General features: G+C 44.8%; 1 protein-coding gene across 11 annotated transcripts in view; it reads right to left on the bottom strand.

Moving 5' to 3' along the window:
• MYO9A (myosin IXA) overlaps nucleotides 1-17,717 on the bottom strand; it is a 175,617-nt gene that overhangs the window by 47,664 nt on the left and 110,236 nt on the right. For all 11 annotated transcript variants that reach the window (XM_042022730.1, XM_042022729.1, XM_042022735.1 and 8 more), the window contains 2 exons: nucleotides 13,101-13,235; nucleotides 177-298 (listed from right to left, as the gene is read on the bottom strand). In XM_042022730.1, the coding sequence (XP_041878664.1) occupies nucleotides 177-298; nucleotides 13,101-13,235 (257 nt within the window). The remainder of the gene's footprint in view (nucleotides 1-176; nucleotides 299-13,100; nucleotides 13,236-17,717) is intronic.

Genomic DNA, 17,717 nt, shown 5'->3' with positions numbered 1-17,717 from the left:
TCTGTGTGTCGCCACCTCGAAAGCAACACTAGAAACACCAATCAGCCCAGTGAGCTATTAGCACCTTTCTGGGAAGTTGGTTTTTTTTTTTTTTTTTTTTTCAGAAAACTGGAGGATAAACACGTTTTAACTGAAAAAACAAATCTCATTTCCAAAGCCAGCATTTTCCTACTCACTTGCTTTCCTCGTCCAGCAGATGGAGCAGCCCCGTTGGCTTCTTGCTGATCAGGTTGATGCAGCTGGAGTTGTCTATGTAGTCGATGTTGTGCCAGCTAATTCCTTCTGCTCTATATTCCTCCTGAAAAAACCCCCACAGATGACATAATGATGATTTGGTGCAAGCAAAAATAAAAGACAAAATCCAAAAGGTTTTGTGGAAACTGATACACTGTTTACCAAAACAAACATCTCTCCTTATTCTATCTATCCTTACTCCTGATATTCCATCAATGCTTTCTTTGATTCTAAAGAAAAGGATAAAGAACCTCTGGAACAACTTGAAACAAAGGGAACCACAGAGCATTTCACAATTTCAGATGCACCAGATGTTTGTTCGGACACAGGGTGGCTGTGTGGGAGTCCAAGGGCACCCAGCACTTGTGGACTGCCATTTTCCTTTTCCTGGATTGCTTCTAAACCACAGCACAGTCTGGGCTGGAAGAGGCCTTAAAGCTCATCTCATTCCACCCCCTGCCATGAGTAGCAACAACTTCCACCATCCCAGGTTGCCTCGTCCAACCTGGCCTTGGGCACTGCCAGGGATCCAGGGGCAGCCACAGCTGCTCTGGGCACCCTGTGCCAGGGCCTCACCACCCTCCCAGGGAACAATTCCTTCCCAGTATCCCATCCAGCCCTGCCCTCTGGCACTGGGAAGACATTCCCTCGGTCCTGTCCCTCCAGCCCTTGTCCCAAGTCCCTCTCCAGCTCTCCTGGAGCCCCTTCAGGCCCTGCAAGGGGCTCTGAGCTCTCCCTGGAGCCTTCTCCTCTCCAGGTGAGCACCCCCAGCTCTCCCAGCCTGGCTCCAGAGCAGAGGGGCTCCAGCCCTGGAGCATCTCCGGGGCCTCCTCTGGGCTCTCTCCAGCAGCTCCAGGTCCTTCTGCTATTGGACCCCAGGGCTGGGGCAGCTCTGCAGGTGGGGGCTCACCTGAGGGGGGCAGATGGGCAGATTCTCCCACTTCCCACGCTTTGGGACCTGGGGGGTTTTGGGGTTCCCAGCGCATGTGGCTGGGGCATGCAGAGCTTCCCACCCATCAAAGGGACACACAACTTGCATCAATGAATATTTAGTATTCAGTTGCTGGAAGGAAATTGTGGTACAACATATTAATTACACAGAAAAAGCAGTAACCCTCCCATCCCTGCTTCCCTGGGCTCTGCTCTTCCACATCTCCCACTATTAATGGCCAGTGCTCCATGGGTGAACAAAGAGACCTCCAGCCATACAAAGCCACTGCTCCAGGAGCAGCAGAACCACCACCCTCTACAGTAAAAGTGAGGATCTGCCCCCAAATTCAAGCTGAGGCAAAAAAGCCTCAAAGAAAAAAGACTCAAAATGAAAACATTTTCCATCAAAATAGTTCTAACCCCTTCTCTCCTATAAAGGTTATGTCCTCTGAGATATACTTGCAACTGGATTACTTCAAGAAGTCTTATGCAGAAATTATTTTAGCGCATCTGGATGAAAGTGGAGTTTAAACATCATAATTTTTATCATATGTTTTAAGACTTGTGACTCACTGTCTAAACAGAGATACTGGAATGTGCACCTTACTCCATGTGTTGGACAAAGACCTACTGATCCAGCTGCCTTTTTACTTCTCTATCACAGGACATTTTGATGGCAGAATTGAAGATGAAAAGGAAACAGGTTTCAAAATCCTAAGAGGATCCAACTTTCTAACAATCAGATTCATTGTTATTGCTGCCTCTGACTTTATTTGTAATATGAGCAAACAACTTTCAAAGAAGTATGTCCATCCAAGACTCCTCATCCAAAATTAACATGAACTCTACAGATATTCTTAGAATTAAAGAGCCTGAAGAGCTTTGAGACATTTCACAAGGAAATTCTTGCTAAAACAACCCCTACAAGGTTCTGAATTCAGTATGGGAGACGTTGTATAATCTTACAACAACAACGCAGATGGATACAGACATGTGCTGCCTTAGAAGGAGTTTTTAGCATCCCTAAAGCCTTTGGGATTCAAAATATACAACATACCCTTGGTAAAAACATCCTGAAAGTAAGGAATGACTCTGCATTATGAATTTTGTTTTCTCTTTTCGTTTTTTAATCTTTTTCCTTCAGCTCTTGCCGAGCAACCAGGACACAGCAGAACCTCACAACAACATTCCCAAGTCCCTGCTGAATGGTAGGCAATAAAAAAATCACAGATTTGATTAAAACTCGTGGCATTTTCAGTGCAAGCCAGGAAAAAGCTTCTATCCAGCAATTGCAGGCTGCGTATTTCGGAGCAGGCATGAGCTGCTCCCAAGGGATTTCTCAGAGTCAGCACCATCCATCAACTGCCCACTTCCAACAGCCCCTTAATGGAGTGCAGGGTCCATTAGGCCCAGCTTTGCCAGCTCGAGACTGGTCAGGAGCATGGGGAGAGCAATAAAACCTGGGTGTGATGAGCCAAGAGCAGCAACATTGCAGTGGTGATGGGTGGGTGTTACTGGACTGACATATTTATTATCATGACTGTTGAAGTACTTGTTGAGGGGCTTTATATTTTTTTGCCCCTCCAAACCCCCTAAATCATGTAGAGTTTTATGTCTCCACACACCTAAAGTGAGAAACTGTTGCCCTGCTCTAGAAGGCCTCTAGACATCCATAATTCCACGTGGGACGTTGGGCAGCTGCGCAGCAAATGTGCTGTGAGACTCCTCTGGCCACACTAAAAACTTGCACTGCTCCTGAGATCAGTACAAAAGCACCAATCAGCAATGCCAGACAGGGAGGTTTTTTAAATAGTCCAGTAAATGACCATGAAGGACCAGAGTTCACTTCTCTAGGCTCATTTTCAGCTGTTCCACAGACCTGGTGGTCAGTGATCAGGTCCCTCCTGGCCTCGCTTCCTTCAGCTGCAGGATTTTGGCTAATTCTCCCTCCTCTGCTCCTTTTTCCTCTGGGCTGGGTCAGAAACACTCACTCCCAGGCTCTGGGTTCTTCCCTCCCTTCCACCCCCAGCACAACCTGTTCCCACTCTGGCCAAGTGAGAAGAGAGATTCAGGTCCTCAAGGAACAACCTTTTCCACAATAACTCAGAGATCTGCTCTCATTTCAAGACAGGCAGCAGGAACTATTCCAGAGCAACTGCTACAAAGCCTAAATGGAAATAAATTCCCCTTATTCTTTTCTTCCTAGCATTTTTCCAGTTCTTGGTTTGGTTGCCTTCAGGATCTCAGCTCAAGAGATACAACTATGGATTTGGGATGGGCTGATGCAATTTCTGGGGCGTTTGCTGGTCTGCAGAACACCCTGGAGATTGTCCACAGAAAGGCAGAAGCTTTAGGATAAGATCACTGCTGTCCGCTAAACTTAATTAAATTGCAGCTGTTAATATTCCATATGATTCCTATATTCATCTTCTAAAGACCATCTTCCTGCAGAATTCAGGAGATATCCTTAAAGGCTACCTCCAAAATATTCCTTCATCTCTGAGTATGACAACAAAGCCTCTGCCATCCTTGGATGGATGCAGGGTCCTGGAGCACTGGAATATTTGGGAATTCCATTTAAACAATATGAGGTTTTCATTTAACAAGACAAAAACAACATGAAGCACTTTCAGTCCATTCAAACAAAAACCCCTCAAGCTGGAGGTTGATTAAAAATCAGCTTAAATTTATACCTTGATTTAAAACTAAGTTATGTTTAGGGGCACATTCAAATGTCCTGTTCCTGGGAGATCATCTTTACATTAAGAACCAAATTGTTGACATTTCCACGATCTGCAAAAGTTTCTACTGCAGTGAAGTCCCAGTTTTGGCATCCTTACTCACAGTAAAAACGTGAGGATTTACTCCTCCCATCCCTGGATACCTGAAACCTGGTCTGCTGGAAAGTGGAGCAATGCAAATTCACTGGAGAGAAGAGCACTGAGCTCCCAGACTTGGCAAAAGAAATGGAGCAAAGAACGAAAAAAGACATTTGGGGGTTTTTAGAGTCCACCAGCTCCATATTTTTATTTAATTATTGGGTGAGATGCTACAGATTGTTCTCCAAGTGACCTCTATGGACTCCACGAGGAGATTCCCACTTCTCAAGTGGGAATTCAGAAACAGCTTTGCTGCCCTGAGCATGGAGTTCGTCAGTGTGGGGTCACTGAAGGGATCTGAATAAAGCACAGTTTATGATGCTCAAATTCATTAAAAAAAGATATAAAATGGGGACGCAGACCTTGGAATGCACATGGAATATGAGAATAAATGTTTACTCTCACACAGTGTTACCTGAGGCAAAGCAGCATGTAAAAATTGGGGTACCAAACAAACAGAATAGGGAGAATATCCAACATTTTTAAGCAGGAAAATTACAGGAAATCTAGGAAAGGGAGAGCTGCTAAAGCTCTGTTAAGGAGAAACTCTGCCTGCCTGCACTGTCCCAGAGCACAGACACTGCCCATGGCACAGAATAATGAATTTAAAATTAAAACAAACATGCTGAGCATCAGGAAAACCTTCCCAACTGGGCTGCAAGGCCTGATGGAAACCCTCCTGCTAGGAACAGAAAAATCCTGTAATTTTATAGTTGGAGTTGTTGAGAACCAAGTCCCGTTATCTTTACAGGGGCGTTGGAGCAGTTCTGTTATCAGGACTTTATTTTGGTGCCAGAAAACCAAAACACTCTAATCCAGGGTGGAATTAAAGACTTCTTTATCCTGAGTGGGAGAAAACACCCACAAGCTCAACAAAATCTTGGAGATGCTGGAAAATGTCTTTACACCTCCATAGATGATCATCAATTACTCTGCATCCAGCCACAGCCCTCAGTAAATAAACCCAAATGCTAAAAAGCACAATTAGGGGAGAAAAAGTTAAATATGATTTTTAAGCTCACACTTACCTAGATATGGTATCTAACTGTGATAAATATGATATCTAAATAAGATATCTATGCTCTCTTTGGAGTATCATGGTCCCTGGGTGCTGCTGCTCCCCAAAATCATGTGGTAAAATTCAGAGGTGGGGAGGGAGGGACCAGGGGCTTGAAAAACTTCAGAGAAGAGGAAATGCAGAGATGAAATGACACAGGAGACATGATAAAAATACAAAATAAAAACCATCATAAATTCCCCATCTGTCTAAAAGCACAAAACTCAGGGTTTAGGAAATTCAAATCAAAAGGTGGTGAAAAGTCCCACCTAAAGATAAAGGCTTTACCATGATATATGAAATTGCCCTATCATGGGATATCAAAGATACAAATTTTCTCATGATTTAAAGAGGTCCAGAGGGCTTTGGGCATCCATCCACACATCCTGCAAGCCAAAAGCCCTGAAAATCCCTCAGTGTTTCAGTGCCCTGGAGGCAGATGTCTTATCCCACAGGCATATTGCCATTAGTCACAGTGAGAATGGAGAAACAGCCCCAAAAATAACATTTAGAAACCCCAAGAGCAGCAGAACCCCCCACCAGCTCATTCACCTCCTCCCAGGCAGAGCCAGACCAGATCCAGGAGTTTATCTACTCCAGCCTTTCCTTACTGGGGCATAGGAAAACCTTGTTTACACGATGAAAACTCCCAGATTAAAGTGAGAAATCAACTGAAAAATCCCTTTTTCCAGCATAACTCCACGTGGGAACAATTCCCATCGTGCTCCTGTCATAAAAACTCGTGTAATCCAGAGCCACACGATCAACAGGCAGCTACTTTTGGATATCTAAATGTATATATCTGGCATAAAAATTCCCGACTAAACAGAAGGGTGTGAAATTCCTCTCTTCTTGCCTTGAACACCATCTGCTTCAGCTTCAGGCTTCTTTGCAAAGTGAGAAACTAGGAATTAATCCCCTTCCACATCTCTCTCCATTCCTAGCTGAACTCCCCAGTTTAAAATAATCCCCAAATATTTTTGTACCGTATGTTAAAAACGGTCGTTGTTACGTGAAAAATTAGAGGAGCTAAACCTCATATGGACATAGGGACACATTTGCATCCTAAAATCCATCCTGGGGAGCTTGGGAAAATTTGTGCACAGCTGGAAATGGCCAGCAAGGTATGGGGGAATCTTTCCCCTAAGGATTCATCTGTCCAGGAATGAACCCATCCCACGGAGGATTAATTGCTGGCTCAGCAGATGGGCCCAGCAGAATCCTCCCGGCATAAATTGATGATTAAAATGAGTTTGATATGATAAATCCATGGGATGTGGAAAGTTCCTAAATGAGTGAGACCAACATCTGGTCCTTGGTCTGCTTGTGCTGCAGACGGGGTGGATGCCTCGAGTTCCTGACATCCCTCCAGGAAAAGATGCTGAGGCTGAAGGTTTCATTTAGGAATGAGGATTTTTATGTTCGTTCTCAATTTTAGTAGAAAAGGAATTTATAGACACAGACATAAATATAAATATAAAGATATAATGTATATATTTTAACCATGTGCTCACAGACACAACAAATATAAATACTTAGCCACGTTCTCTATGAATACATGGTCTATAATCAGGTTTTTAAGGCCCCCTCTGTCCATGATAACATGGCGCAGCGCAGGGGAGCTGATGAGCCTTCCCTTGCAGCCAAGGTCCTCCTTGAGATGGTCTCCTTCCAGGTGACTATTTCAGCAGCTCCTCAGCAAATGCCAAGTGAATTTGGACTTATTCTGAGGCTGATGCTTCACTCACTGATGACTTCCCCCTGCTGTACATAGGCAATTTGCACTCTCCATCATGAAAGTGTTTTAAACCAGCAGGTTCAGCCCAGAAAACCATGTGCCAGCTCCACACCATCCATCTCTGAGCTCAAATCAGCTCCCTGAGCTTCAGTGGCAACAGGGTTTCAGTCATAAATTATATTTTGCTCTCAAAATAGGCAGAATTGGGTTTGCATGGTTCAGCTGGCAGCACACACATTGCCACGATCCCACGGGCTCCCTCTGCGGGAACATCTTCCCAAGCTGCCCTTACACAGCCATGAGAAGCATGAGCTTAACATTTCTGTGTGATCTGCTGGTGGATCCATTCCTTTAATTTCTTCTGATCAAAATTGAAGAGGAAAAGAAATATCTGTATCTGCATCTACTGACACCTTAAAAGATGGATCAGAGTTAGGAGACGTGAAGGAACCTCCACTGTGGTCATGGTGAGCACCAGATGGGTCTTTGAGGCTGAAAATCTTGTCCCCCTTCCAGTCCCACTCCCCATTTCTGTCCATTAACACACTCCTGATTCCAGTCCTGCCACAGCAGGACAATTTTTACATTGGTTGAAGTATTTTACAGGCTTTTAGGGATTTCTTGCTTGTCATCTTGCTTAAGAGGAGAGGTCACATTGCACAACTCTGCCCTATGAAAATCCACCAACAGAAACACAGAATGCTTGTGTTGGAAGAGACCTTAAAGATCTTCTGGTTCCAAGATCTAATGGACTCTCCCCACTAGCCCAGGCTGCTCCAAGCCCCATCTGACCTGGCCTTGAACATTTCCAGGGATCCAGAGGCAGCCACAGCTGCTCTGGGCAACCTGTGCCAGGGCCTCCCCACCCTCCCAGGGAACAATTCCTTCCCAGTATCCCATCTGTCCCTTCCCTCTGGCACTGGGAAGCCATTCCCCCTTGTCCTGGCACTCCAAACCCTTTTTGTACCATTGATAAATAAAAACTGGTATCCCTGGAACAGTCTGTGCCAATACATCTGAGTAGGAACCACAATCAGCAGAAAACATCATCTACCTGGAGAAAGGAAGGAACCAGCTCCGAGGAGAGGAAAAAAGCTCAAGAGATCATGGTGACTTGGGAGAGGGATAAGGGCACTGGGAGCAAGCACCTGTGACTTGGAGAGTTACAGCAAGGAGCATGGAATGAGGGACAGGCTGGCCAAATGCAGCACCAGGATTCAATTAAAGGTCAGGAAATTCCACATGGGGAGAGCTGGAACCAGATGATCTTTCAGGTCCCTTCCAACTCAATCTAATCTATGCTACCAGAGGATATATAAATAATATAACAGATGAGGATATATCCTGCTACACATTATACATTATATGTTATATTTGCCTGTAATGATTACTCATTATCTGGAGAAACCCAGAAACAAGGGGGTGGCAAGTGAAGCCCCTCAGCCCCAGTCCCAGCCATGCAACATCCGTGGACTTAAGGATGCTGGAAGGACCCAAGACAAAGCTCTGGGAGACTGACAATGGATCCCAAAATCACCGAGCTTGGAAAAGACCTCCCAGACCACAGAGTCCAACTCGTGCCTGATTCCCACCTTGTCCCCAGCCCAGAGCACTGAGTGCCACGTCCAGTCCCTCCTTGGACACCTCCAGAGCCGGGGGCTCCACCACCTCCTGGGAAGTTCCAATGCCTCAGCACCCTTTCCATGAAGAAATTCCTCCTGATGTCCCACCTGAACCCGCCCTGGCACAGCTCTGACTAGAGCTGTCCCTCAGTTCACTCATGTGCTTTGAAGTCGTCCTACCCTGCAGATCCCATTTAAACAGCTCTCAGCATCCTGATTTTTATTAGCACGATTTATGTGCTCTAAGCATCCTCCTCTTCCCCCAAATGTGAGTTGCATTCGATGGCACTCTGCCAAATAATAAATCAATAGCTTGTGCAGCTCGTTCCTTCTCCACGGGTCATGTGGCCCGCAGCTGACGGCAGCGTTCTCGGAGGGCAGCCGCTCTCCCATCTCCAAGGAAAACACAAACTTAACGGAGCCTCCCAGGCCTCGATGGTTGACTTCTGATGGTTGGCTTTTGTCTTCAGAGGCAATAAAGAGGCATTAACGCCTAACCAGTGATGAGATACAGAAAAAATCCTGGCGGGAAGGAAAGGAAGACTGTTCCGAGCAGCGGGAGAGAGACCCTTTTTTGTAATTTATTTTAAATTTAAGTATTTTAGATTGATGCTTTTTAAATTACTTCACTCCCACCGTGATGAACAACCTGTTGTAACGTTCACAGAACCATAGAATCAAGGCTGGAAAACGTTAATGATTAAACCCACACTTATGTAAATATGGTATCTAAATATCATTTCTAAATGGGATATTTAAGTAAGATATCTAAACCCATTCTAGTGTCATGTTCCCTGGGGGCTGTTGCTCCTCAAAATCATGAGGTAAAACTCAGACATGGTTGGAGGGAGTGACCAGACCTCCAGGACCATCAAATCACACCTTCAACCAAACACCCCCATGATTTAGTCCAGACCGTTGGAGCTCTCCACCTATTGCACAGGACCAGTAAACCACACAACCTCCCTAAATATTTATGGAGCTTTGGATGGCTGAGCAAACATTCCAGAGGATGCGTTATCCTGTTGAAATTCAGTTTTTCAGTCTGAGCAGCCTGAGATTTGCTGGCTGGGACATCAAGCTCACCAGGGACCCCACCAGAAAACAGACTTCACTGAACACCTGAGCTCCTGCCAGTTGATTGTGCTCCAAATTATGTAATTTTTTCAACCTCAACCTTGGTTATTTATCGATTTTTTAAACAATAAAAGCATGTCCTTGAAACTGAGGTTTGGTGGGTAAACAAAAGCTGGAAAAAGAGGCAGAAAAGAACTTAAATAGCAAGACCTGTGGGATGGAAACCTACAGGATGAGTCCTCAACCTTTGCAAAGCATTAGCTGAAATGGGGAAAGGTGGGTGAGGTGGAGAGAACCAGATGAGCCCCAGCAGGGATGGGGGAAGACTGGTGAGGACAAAAATGACAAAGTCTGGAGAATGGGATACATAAAGAAATAAAAACTTGTACTCCTGGCCCCTAAACTGCCAAAGACCTGGAAACTGGGAGGAAACTCAGATCATGGGTGGTATGGTACTGGTGATCTCCAAACTACGTCTTCATCCACAGCAATTATTTAGTGCAGTGCCCTAAAGAAACCCAAACAAAAGGCAAGGTGCAATGCAAAAACGCTGTTTTCCTCTCCCAGAAGCACCTGGGTGTTCCCTGATTTGCAGGGCAGCTCTGGGCTTACCTGCTCTGCACAGGAGGCCACTTGATGAGGGCGCAGAGATGGAGCAGGGCAGGGAACAGACAATCACTGCTGAGGTGATGCTCTGACAGCACCCAGTGAGTCCAAGAGCGACAGGGACGTGTCACCCGAAGCCACCAGCCTGAGGGAGGGATGGTGAAGGACCCCCTGCCTCGTGCTGCCCACATGAGGCAGCAGCTGAAGCCACCAGCTACAGCCCCTCAGCCAACCTCCTCCCAGGAACCTGCGAGATACCCAGGGAGGAGAACACCACCTTTGCTCCGTGACGGGGCAAGGTCACAACTCCTGCCACAGCCACCTTTCTACACTAATAAATAGATCATCACCGATCCAGATCCCAGAGTAGGCCAGGATTTATAAAGCCTTCACCCTTGCCCCGTGGTTGGCTGCAAGAGAGGAGGTTGCTCCTGCAAAGACCTTTGCAGCCCCTCAGTCACAGCACAAGAGCCGCTGTATTTTCGGGAGGCACCAGGCTGAAGACTGAGGACGCCTCGGTGGTTGTTCGCAAACCACTGGAAATAGCGTCATCTTCAGACAGAAGGTTTAAAAAAAGATTCACCAGACACATTGTATTAGATTTCACCATGGAAAAAAAGAAGGGAATAAAGATTAAAATAACCCCATGGTTCTCCTAGAGGACTGTGGTGGGTATTTTGCCTTCTGTAACATCAACAGCATGTCATGGCAACAATTCCACCATGGCTAAATGCCGTTCTGGCAGACAAATTCTATTAGGATTTCAAGAAAAATCCTTGGTGACTGTTTAATTTTGTCACTTATGTTTTAGCAGAAGTGTCCGAGTATCTCAGCAATCTCTCCTCAGCCTCCTGCAAGCTTTGGAGAGCTGAGGATTCAGAGAAGGATCTATCCACTTCAGGTCCCCATTACCAAGACATCACAGAAACGCTTATAAAGCCACAAATACCTCAGATAAATTCACATTTTGAAGTAACAGAACTACTTTGCTCCCTTGAAACACAATATTAATTTCTTGGTCTTCATTTGTAGACCCGTGACTTTCATTAAAAAACCTTTGGGCCAGTGAGGAAGGAAGGACATGCTGAAGATCCAAGACCTGAATATGCATCCTCGAGTTTTCTTTCCATCGAATCCAATCCTTCACATGCAGCTGGAATTCCAGGGAAAGTAAATGGTTAAACCATCCAATTCATTCACCCAAGAATCAGCACTCCTGCAGCTGCACAGATTATTTGTATTTATAGACCCAAGCTATGCCGAGATGCCTGAATTTTCCAGCAGCAGAGCTTGCAGCGCTCCAGCAAGGATCCAGGAGGATGACGTGCTCTGGCATTAAGAATTGGAATGGGCCCTTTGCAGTTTGATGGCTCCACAACTGCTCCTCATATCCATACAGCAAACACTGACTCCACTGACTCCACATGCTTGACAGATGTCCAGGAGAAAGCTAATTAGCCCTGAAGCTGCTCCAAGAATTACGGATTGCTGCGCTCAGGACCTCTGTGCAACCCCCAGGCTTGGGGGGAGCACTGACCTGCTAAGAAATCCCAGCCCAGTAATAGGAATTCCCTCATGGATGACAGCATCTTGGAGGAGGCTGCTGAAACCCCACCTCACTGAGGAATCATCTGTCTCCAGCTTTCAGGAAGGGTGCTCCCTCCCCGAGTCTCTTCTAGGAAGTGTATGGTAGCATTTATAAAAAATCCAGCTGGTTTGGCTTTGTGCTAGTATCAAAACTTCCATTTTTATGGTGGACAATGGGAAAAGAAACCTGTTCCTAGGAATAGACAGGTTTTCCCATTCTTGGAGTGTCTATTGAGTAGGGTGCACCTGCATACAAAGGCCACTTAAAAAACTGAAATTAAATGGGTTTGAGCAGCTCTGCTCCACCTTATTGATCAAAAGCAAAGAGATTTAACAGAAACCATCAAACTCATCAGCAAACACTCCTTAAGTGACCCACACAGGGATAGATCACTTGTTTTTTGAACATCCTCATATTCAGAGCAACTTTTTCTTCTGAATTTTCCAATCTCTGAGAACACTGAAGAGGCCCAAAATGAAGCTATTGGGGTTTTTGGGAAGGTCTGGGCTGTAATGACAATAAGGAAGGGTCCCCTTGGCATCCCCAAGAAGGCTTTCACCTGGAGGGAGGACATGCAGACTGGCATGTCAAAAAAAGGTATTTTGAAGGTCTCTAACATATTTCTGTATTATACAGCCCAATAACAATTGTCCATCCATGAAACACGTACTTTCAGTTTTCTTGTCCTGCTTGTTGTTGGGTAACAAATGGAGAAGCCTCCTCCCACCCATCTAAGCCATCTTGTGTGTGTTACCTGCCGGATTGCAGCCTGTGTTTTTGTTATCTCTCTCAAGTGCATTAATTTGAGGCGGCAAAGCAACACCTTGTCTTAACAAACCTAGAGCAAAGCCTAAAGTTCAGCCTTTCCTAATCTGCCAGGGCTATTGAAGGTCATAACGCTGTCAAGTCTGACCTTGGAGAACACGTGAGAGAGACATTTCTCCTCCCTCCCCACAAATCAACACTGGAAGGCAAAAACCACTGGAAGATTGGGGTGGCTTTTTCACTAGATACCAAAAAAAACCTTTTATGTGATATCAAATGACACGGCAGCAAGTCCAGGCAAAGGCAAGGAAGGAACTGCTCATGGATGAGCCCTCAAGCACATATGAAGGGGACAACAGAGCAGTCGCTAAGGTCTTCATGATTTTATGGAACCCAAAATGTTTCTTTTAAACCAGCAAATGTCTGGTTGGATTTTATTTTACAGGTGGAAGTTTGTCATACAGTCAGTTAGAAGTTAATTTGAATAATTCAGTGTACACTCCTTAACAAAACAGAATTAAAGGGACAATTTAAGAACATTATCAGGGCTACAAAATCATGCCAACACTCACTGGCATCAGAGAGTAAATATTTCCAGACTTACCTGTTCCAGTTTAAAGATGTGTTGGTTAAAGTAGTGCTGCAAGCGCTCGTTGGCAAAGTTAATGCAGAATTGTTCAAAGCTATTGTTTTCATAGTCTTCAAACCCAAAAATATCAAGCACTCCAATGGATAAAGTCTGCAAGAAAAGTAAGAGTGAGGGTTAGAATAAAATCACATAAAGTGGATTATTTGTACACAGTGCATAATCAAAAGCCCACAGGCAGAATTAAATATACTTAACAGCAGGAATTTTACTGGAATTGTTGATATTGCACCATCTGGAAGACTCCAAATCAGACAGACAACATGTAACTTTAGATATCTGGACAGAAGGGCTTGCTCTAAGAGAAAAGCCCTTTGAGAGGTGAATTTTTTCTCATTTACAAACAAATGGCCATCTCTGAAGAAACCTGATCCCCATTCCAAGTTATTCCATTGGATTTAAGAGTATTGATCTTCAGAGAGGAAAAATGGGCATGGGCTTGGGAAGCAAAGGCTTGCACTGTGAAGACAATCCACAGGAAAGGACCTCCAAGGTGAGGGATGTGTCCAAGCAAACCTGCTCCAGCTGCAAACCTCAAGAAGAAGCTCCTGCACATCAGGGCTTCCCATGGAAATAATCTTTAGTTCTCCTGTGAGCACTAAAATAGTATCACAAATAAAGCATGTGCCTTGTTTGTCAGGTGGATCAGATGGTGGACTGATGTTTGGGAGCACCGAGCCGCTCCTGCCTCACCGAAAGGGGGGAATTAACACAAAAATAATAATGCTGCTGAAAAGGGAGTCCAAAGTCCTGACTAACACTCAGCCCTAACTGCTGGCCCAGCCCTGGCTGTGTCCATGTGGCTCTTCTGCACTCTGGCACCTTTTCCCACCAGCTGCCCCCAGTTTGGGATGAGGGATATGGAGAGACACCTCTGTGCTCCTTTAGCTCATGGGCAAGAGAAGTGTAAAGAGGGAACCACCCTATTTTTTTTGAACCCATTGGGACTACGAGCCCTACATTCTCTGATGAATTTCCAGAAGGTCACAACAGGGAAGTTTTTTCTTTTATTAAATCCATAACCCATAATATAAATTGCAGGATTTGGTGAGTTACAGTTCTAAATCGCCTTTTTTCCCCATCACTTAGATGATTTTGTGAACCTCAGTTGTATCTCATGCCAGGCTTTTACCCCAAACTGAAGAGCCAACGCCTGTTTGGTCTCTCATCTACAACGACCTCTTGAGATGCTCATTAAGATGTGGGTGCCCCAAGGTTTCCTGTGGTGGCAAAGGGAGGTCAATGCTGCAGTGAATTCCCAGCTTGCTTTGCATCCTCCTGGCCCCCTCCTCTTTCCACAACCAATCCCACTCCCTCCACACCAGCCAGGCAACCAGAGGCAGTAGACCTCTGGCCAGGTGCATGTTGGCCCACGAGTGAGTGCAACCCATCACCTCCTGGCTCAAACTGCTCTTCCTACCCTTGATGGGAGTAGAAATGTGGAACTTTCTCCTTTGAGTAGGTACTGGTTTTCAAAATACTTGAGCCTTCTGCCTGTCAGATGGATTTGGGAAACCCAGAGGAAGAGGGACAGGGGGATTTGTCAGCAGATAAACCTCATCCGCACAGGGAGCCGGGGTGAAAAACAAGCTCAAGATACAATTTCTGCTGCAGCTTCCAAGCCTGTACCTGACTGTTGTGTCAAAAACCTAATTAATAATGAGTAATAAATAAAACTCGGACTGTGCCCACCCAGCAAGGCTGCTGTCATCAGAAAAAGGGTGAAGAGCCTGAAGGACATGTGCAGGGAGAGCTCCACCAGCAGCTCATTAGAGCACCATGCCCTGGGGTCCAACCAAAGCCACCTCACACAAACACTCCACTCACCCATTACAATTAATTAAATAATTAATAAGAGCGGTAAAAGCATTAGCATTGGTCAAATGAGCCAAACCTCGAGTAGGGAGGAGTAACATCCCCTCTCCTCTACCTCAAAGGTCCTGAGAGCTGCCAGGTTCCCTGGTTTTAGTTCTATTGGTGCTACCTGCACTCTGGATTTTCTAAGACTTCCTTGCTGAGACCGGCTTAACGCCACTGCCAGGAATATAAACCAGACTGTCCACAAGCCTCTCCACACTGCCTTTTGTCCATTTTCAACGGATCACACAACGTGGGAGGAAAATATTCCTTCTGTGCCCGACTCCTGACCAGGGAACCACCTATGGCTGGAGCAGGCACGGCTGCCGTGGGCAGAGTGGCCACTGGGCTGTGAGTTGGAGCTTTGTCTGACCTGGACTCTGGCCACTGGGACAAGAAAAAAACACAACAAGAAAAGCATTTAAGCACAAAGATAAGTCTCTAACCCATTTTCCCAAGAGCTCATTGGCTACTTCATCTTTTGTCCAGGCTTTTCTCCCTATTCCAGGGCCAGACAGGCTCTACCTCCCCGATGCCATGACAAGGATGAAGGCCCTTGGCCATTTTCCCAGAAGTTTGCATCACTTGGCGAAACACCCATGAGAAACAGCCCTTTGACCAGAAGATGGAAACTGGGAACCGCTGGACCAAGGACTGAGCCTGGCAGAGGGATTCACTCTCACCCACTGCTTCCCGAGGTCCAGCACCTTCTCCTGCTTGTCCCAATGGATGTGGCAACCCTTTTGTTCAGAGCTATGTTCATTAACCAGGCTGAAATCTGCCTCACCTCTTTTTAAAATACATCTCAGGAGGAATTCTTCTTAAACTCTCTGTGTGATTAATGGATCTTATTTTATCTACATTATCCATGGAAAAATGGATGATGGAAACAGGACAAAGTGACTTCTTCTCATCTCCCTTCGCATCAACCTTGCAAATCCCAATCCCAACCACCCCACTGCTCTTCAAGCTCATCTCTACAATCCACAAGAGTTCCCTAAAATTCCCCTACATAAAAGTCTCTATTCCACCACATACAAACAAGACTTGGAAGATAAAACATTCACATTTCCAGACTATTTATGGATTTACTGACACCAGCTTTCAAAAGCACTGCATTGATGCTCTGTGGAAATAGTTAAGCCCCTGTCATGAGTGAAGACTTTAAGCTGAACAGGATCTTTAAGCTCTCACAAACTTAATTTAATATGAAATAACGGAGCACAAAAACCCTCTCCCTTTTTTTCCAAATCTGGTTCATTTACTGTGTTGAAGCTGCTACCAAATGTGGGTGTGGAAATACACTTATAAAGCAAACCAGAAGAGTCATATAGAGGAAAAAATAGCCATGTCAGTTATAAAAGAATCTCATGAAAATATTATATTATAAAGCTGTATTTTTATAATTTTTTTGCTGACACCCAAAATGAAACACGTACAGACCTATAAAGAAATCTGTATTTCACAAAACCACTGCAGGTATCAAACCACACGTCCAGGAGGAGGATGGTTAATTCTGCCATGGTTGTTATACTGAGTAAAACAGCAATTTTTCTCACATCCCTGTGTTCACAACTCCCAAACTCCTCCAGAATACAGATTTTAAGGAGTGTAGTTTTTTGCAGAGTTTCACGCCAGAGAAATCCGGGCAGAGCTCTGTGGTGAAACAGTCGTTTGTCCCCTGCCACGACGCTCCCAAAAGAACGAGGCCAGCGGATGCCACTTGGGAAAACTTTAAATCCTGAGAAATTTGGAATTTATGGCTCTTTTTCTGCTCTCTGTCCCTGACAAAGCAGCACAAATGTACTACCACGGAGTCAATTCTTGTAGCAAGGTGAAAAAACACCATTTCCATTGACATATACAGGAATTAATTTTGGTGAACGGCCTGTAAAAAGTGTGTAATCTGGGTGGGTTTAGGACTAAATTTGCAGCCCAATAGTTTAAAAAAAATAATCAAAGCAGCTTTATATTTACAAATCTTATGAGTCTTCAGTTTCAAATCCATCCTTTGAACAGGTGCCATGAGGAAATCACACAAAGATAATTTAGACCTTGACTTGCCAAGTCTAGTTTGTGGATTAATGCTGTTTCTTTATCAAAACTAACATTTAAAATTTAAAAGTGTGACTGTATTAATTAACATATCAAAATTCCTGTGATCAAAAGTGCATGTCCATGAGGATTTTTAAAACTTGGGTGAACCCTGGGTCAGTGAGCACTTTCTGCTTGAGATGATGAAAAATGACCTCATGCTTTTCTTAAAATGTCTCAGCCATGACATTTAAACACAGAGCAAGAGTTTTAAGGGCTTTTGGCAAATGATGGCCTTGAAGCTCCGTGCTCTCCAATTCCCAAAATGCCAATAAATAGGGATTGTTGGAGCTGATGTATGATGCCCCAAATGCACGCTGGTGATGTCATTCCACCATGGAGGTACATTCTGGCAATCACAAATAGGTGTGCTTCAAATTTGGGGGAAAAATCTTGCTTATTACTATTTTTAATTTTTTTATCTCTCTTCATCGTTGTAATCTCTTTTCTTTTACAATATTCCAAAGCTGACACTGCAAGAAATCCCTCCCCAAAACAATCCAAAAATCCATCACCACTTCATCTAAAAGGACCACTCCAAACTACATCACCCCAATATACACGATGACCTATTATATAAAGTGAGAGGCAGTGATTTGCTACAAACTTGGAAGTCGGGACCTA

Source organism: Corvus kubaryi, unplaced genomic scaffold, assembly GCF_017639235.1.
Source record: "Corvus kubaryi isolate FWS band 111438036 unplaced genomic scaffold, C.kubaryi_AGA036_p1.0 37220, whole genome shotgun sequence".
Taxonomy (NCBI): domain Eukaryota; kingdom Metazoa; phylum Chordata; class Aves; order Passeriformes; family Corvidae; genus Corvus; species Corvus kubaryi.
The sequence above is the reverse complement of the archived record's forward strand: the minus strand, read 5'-3'. Positions and strand labels throughout refer to the sequence as shown.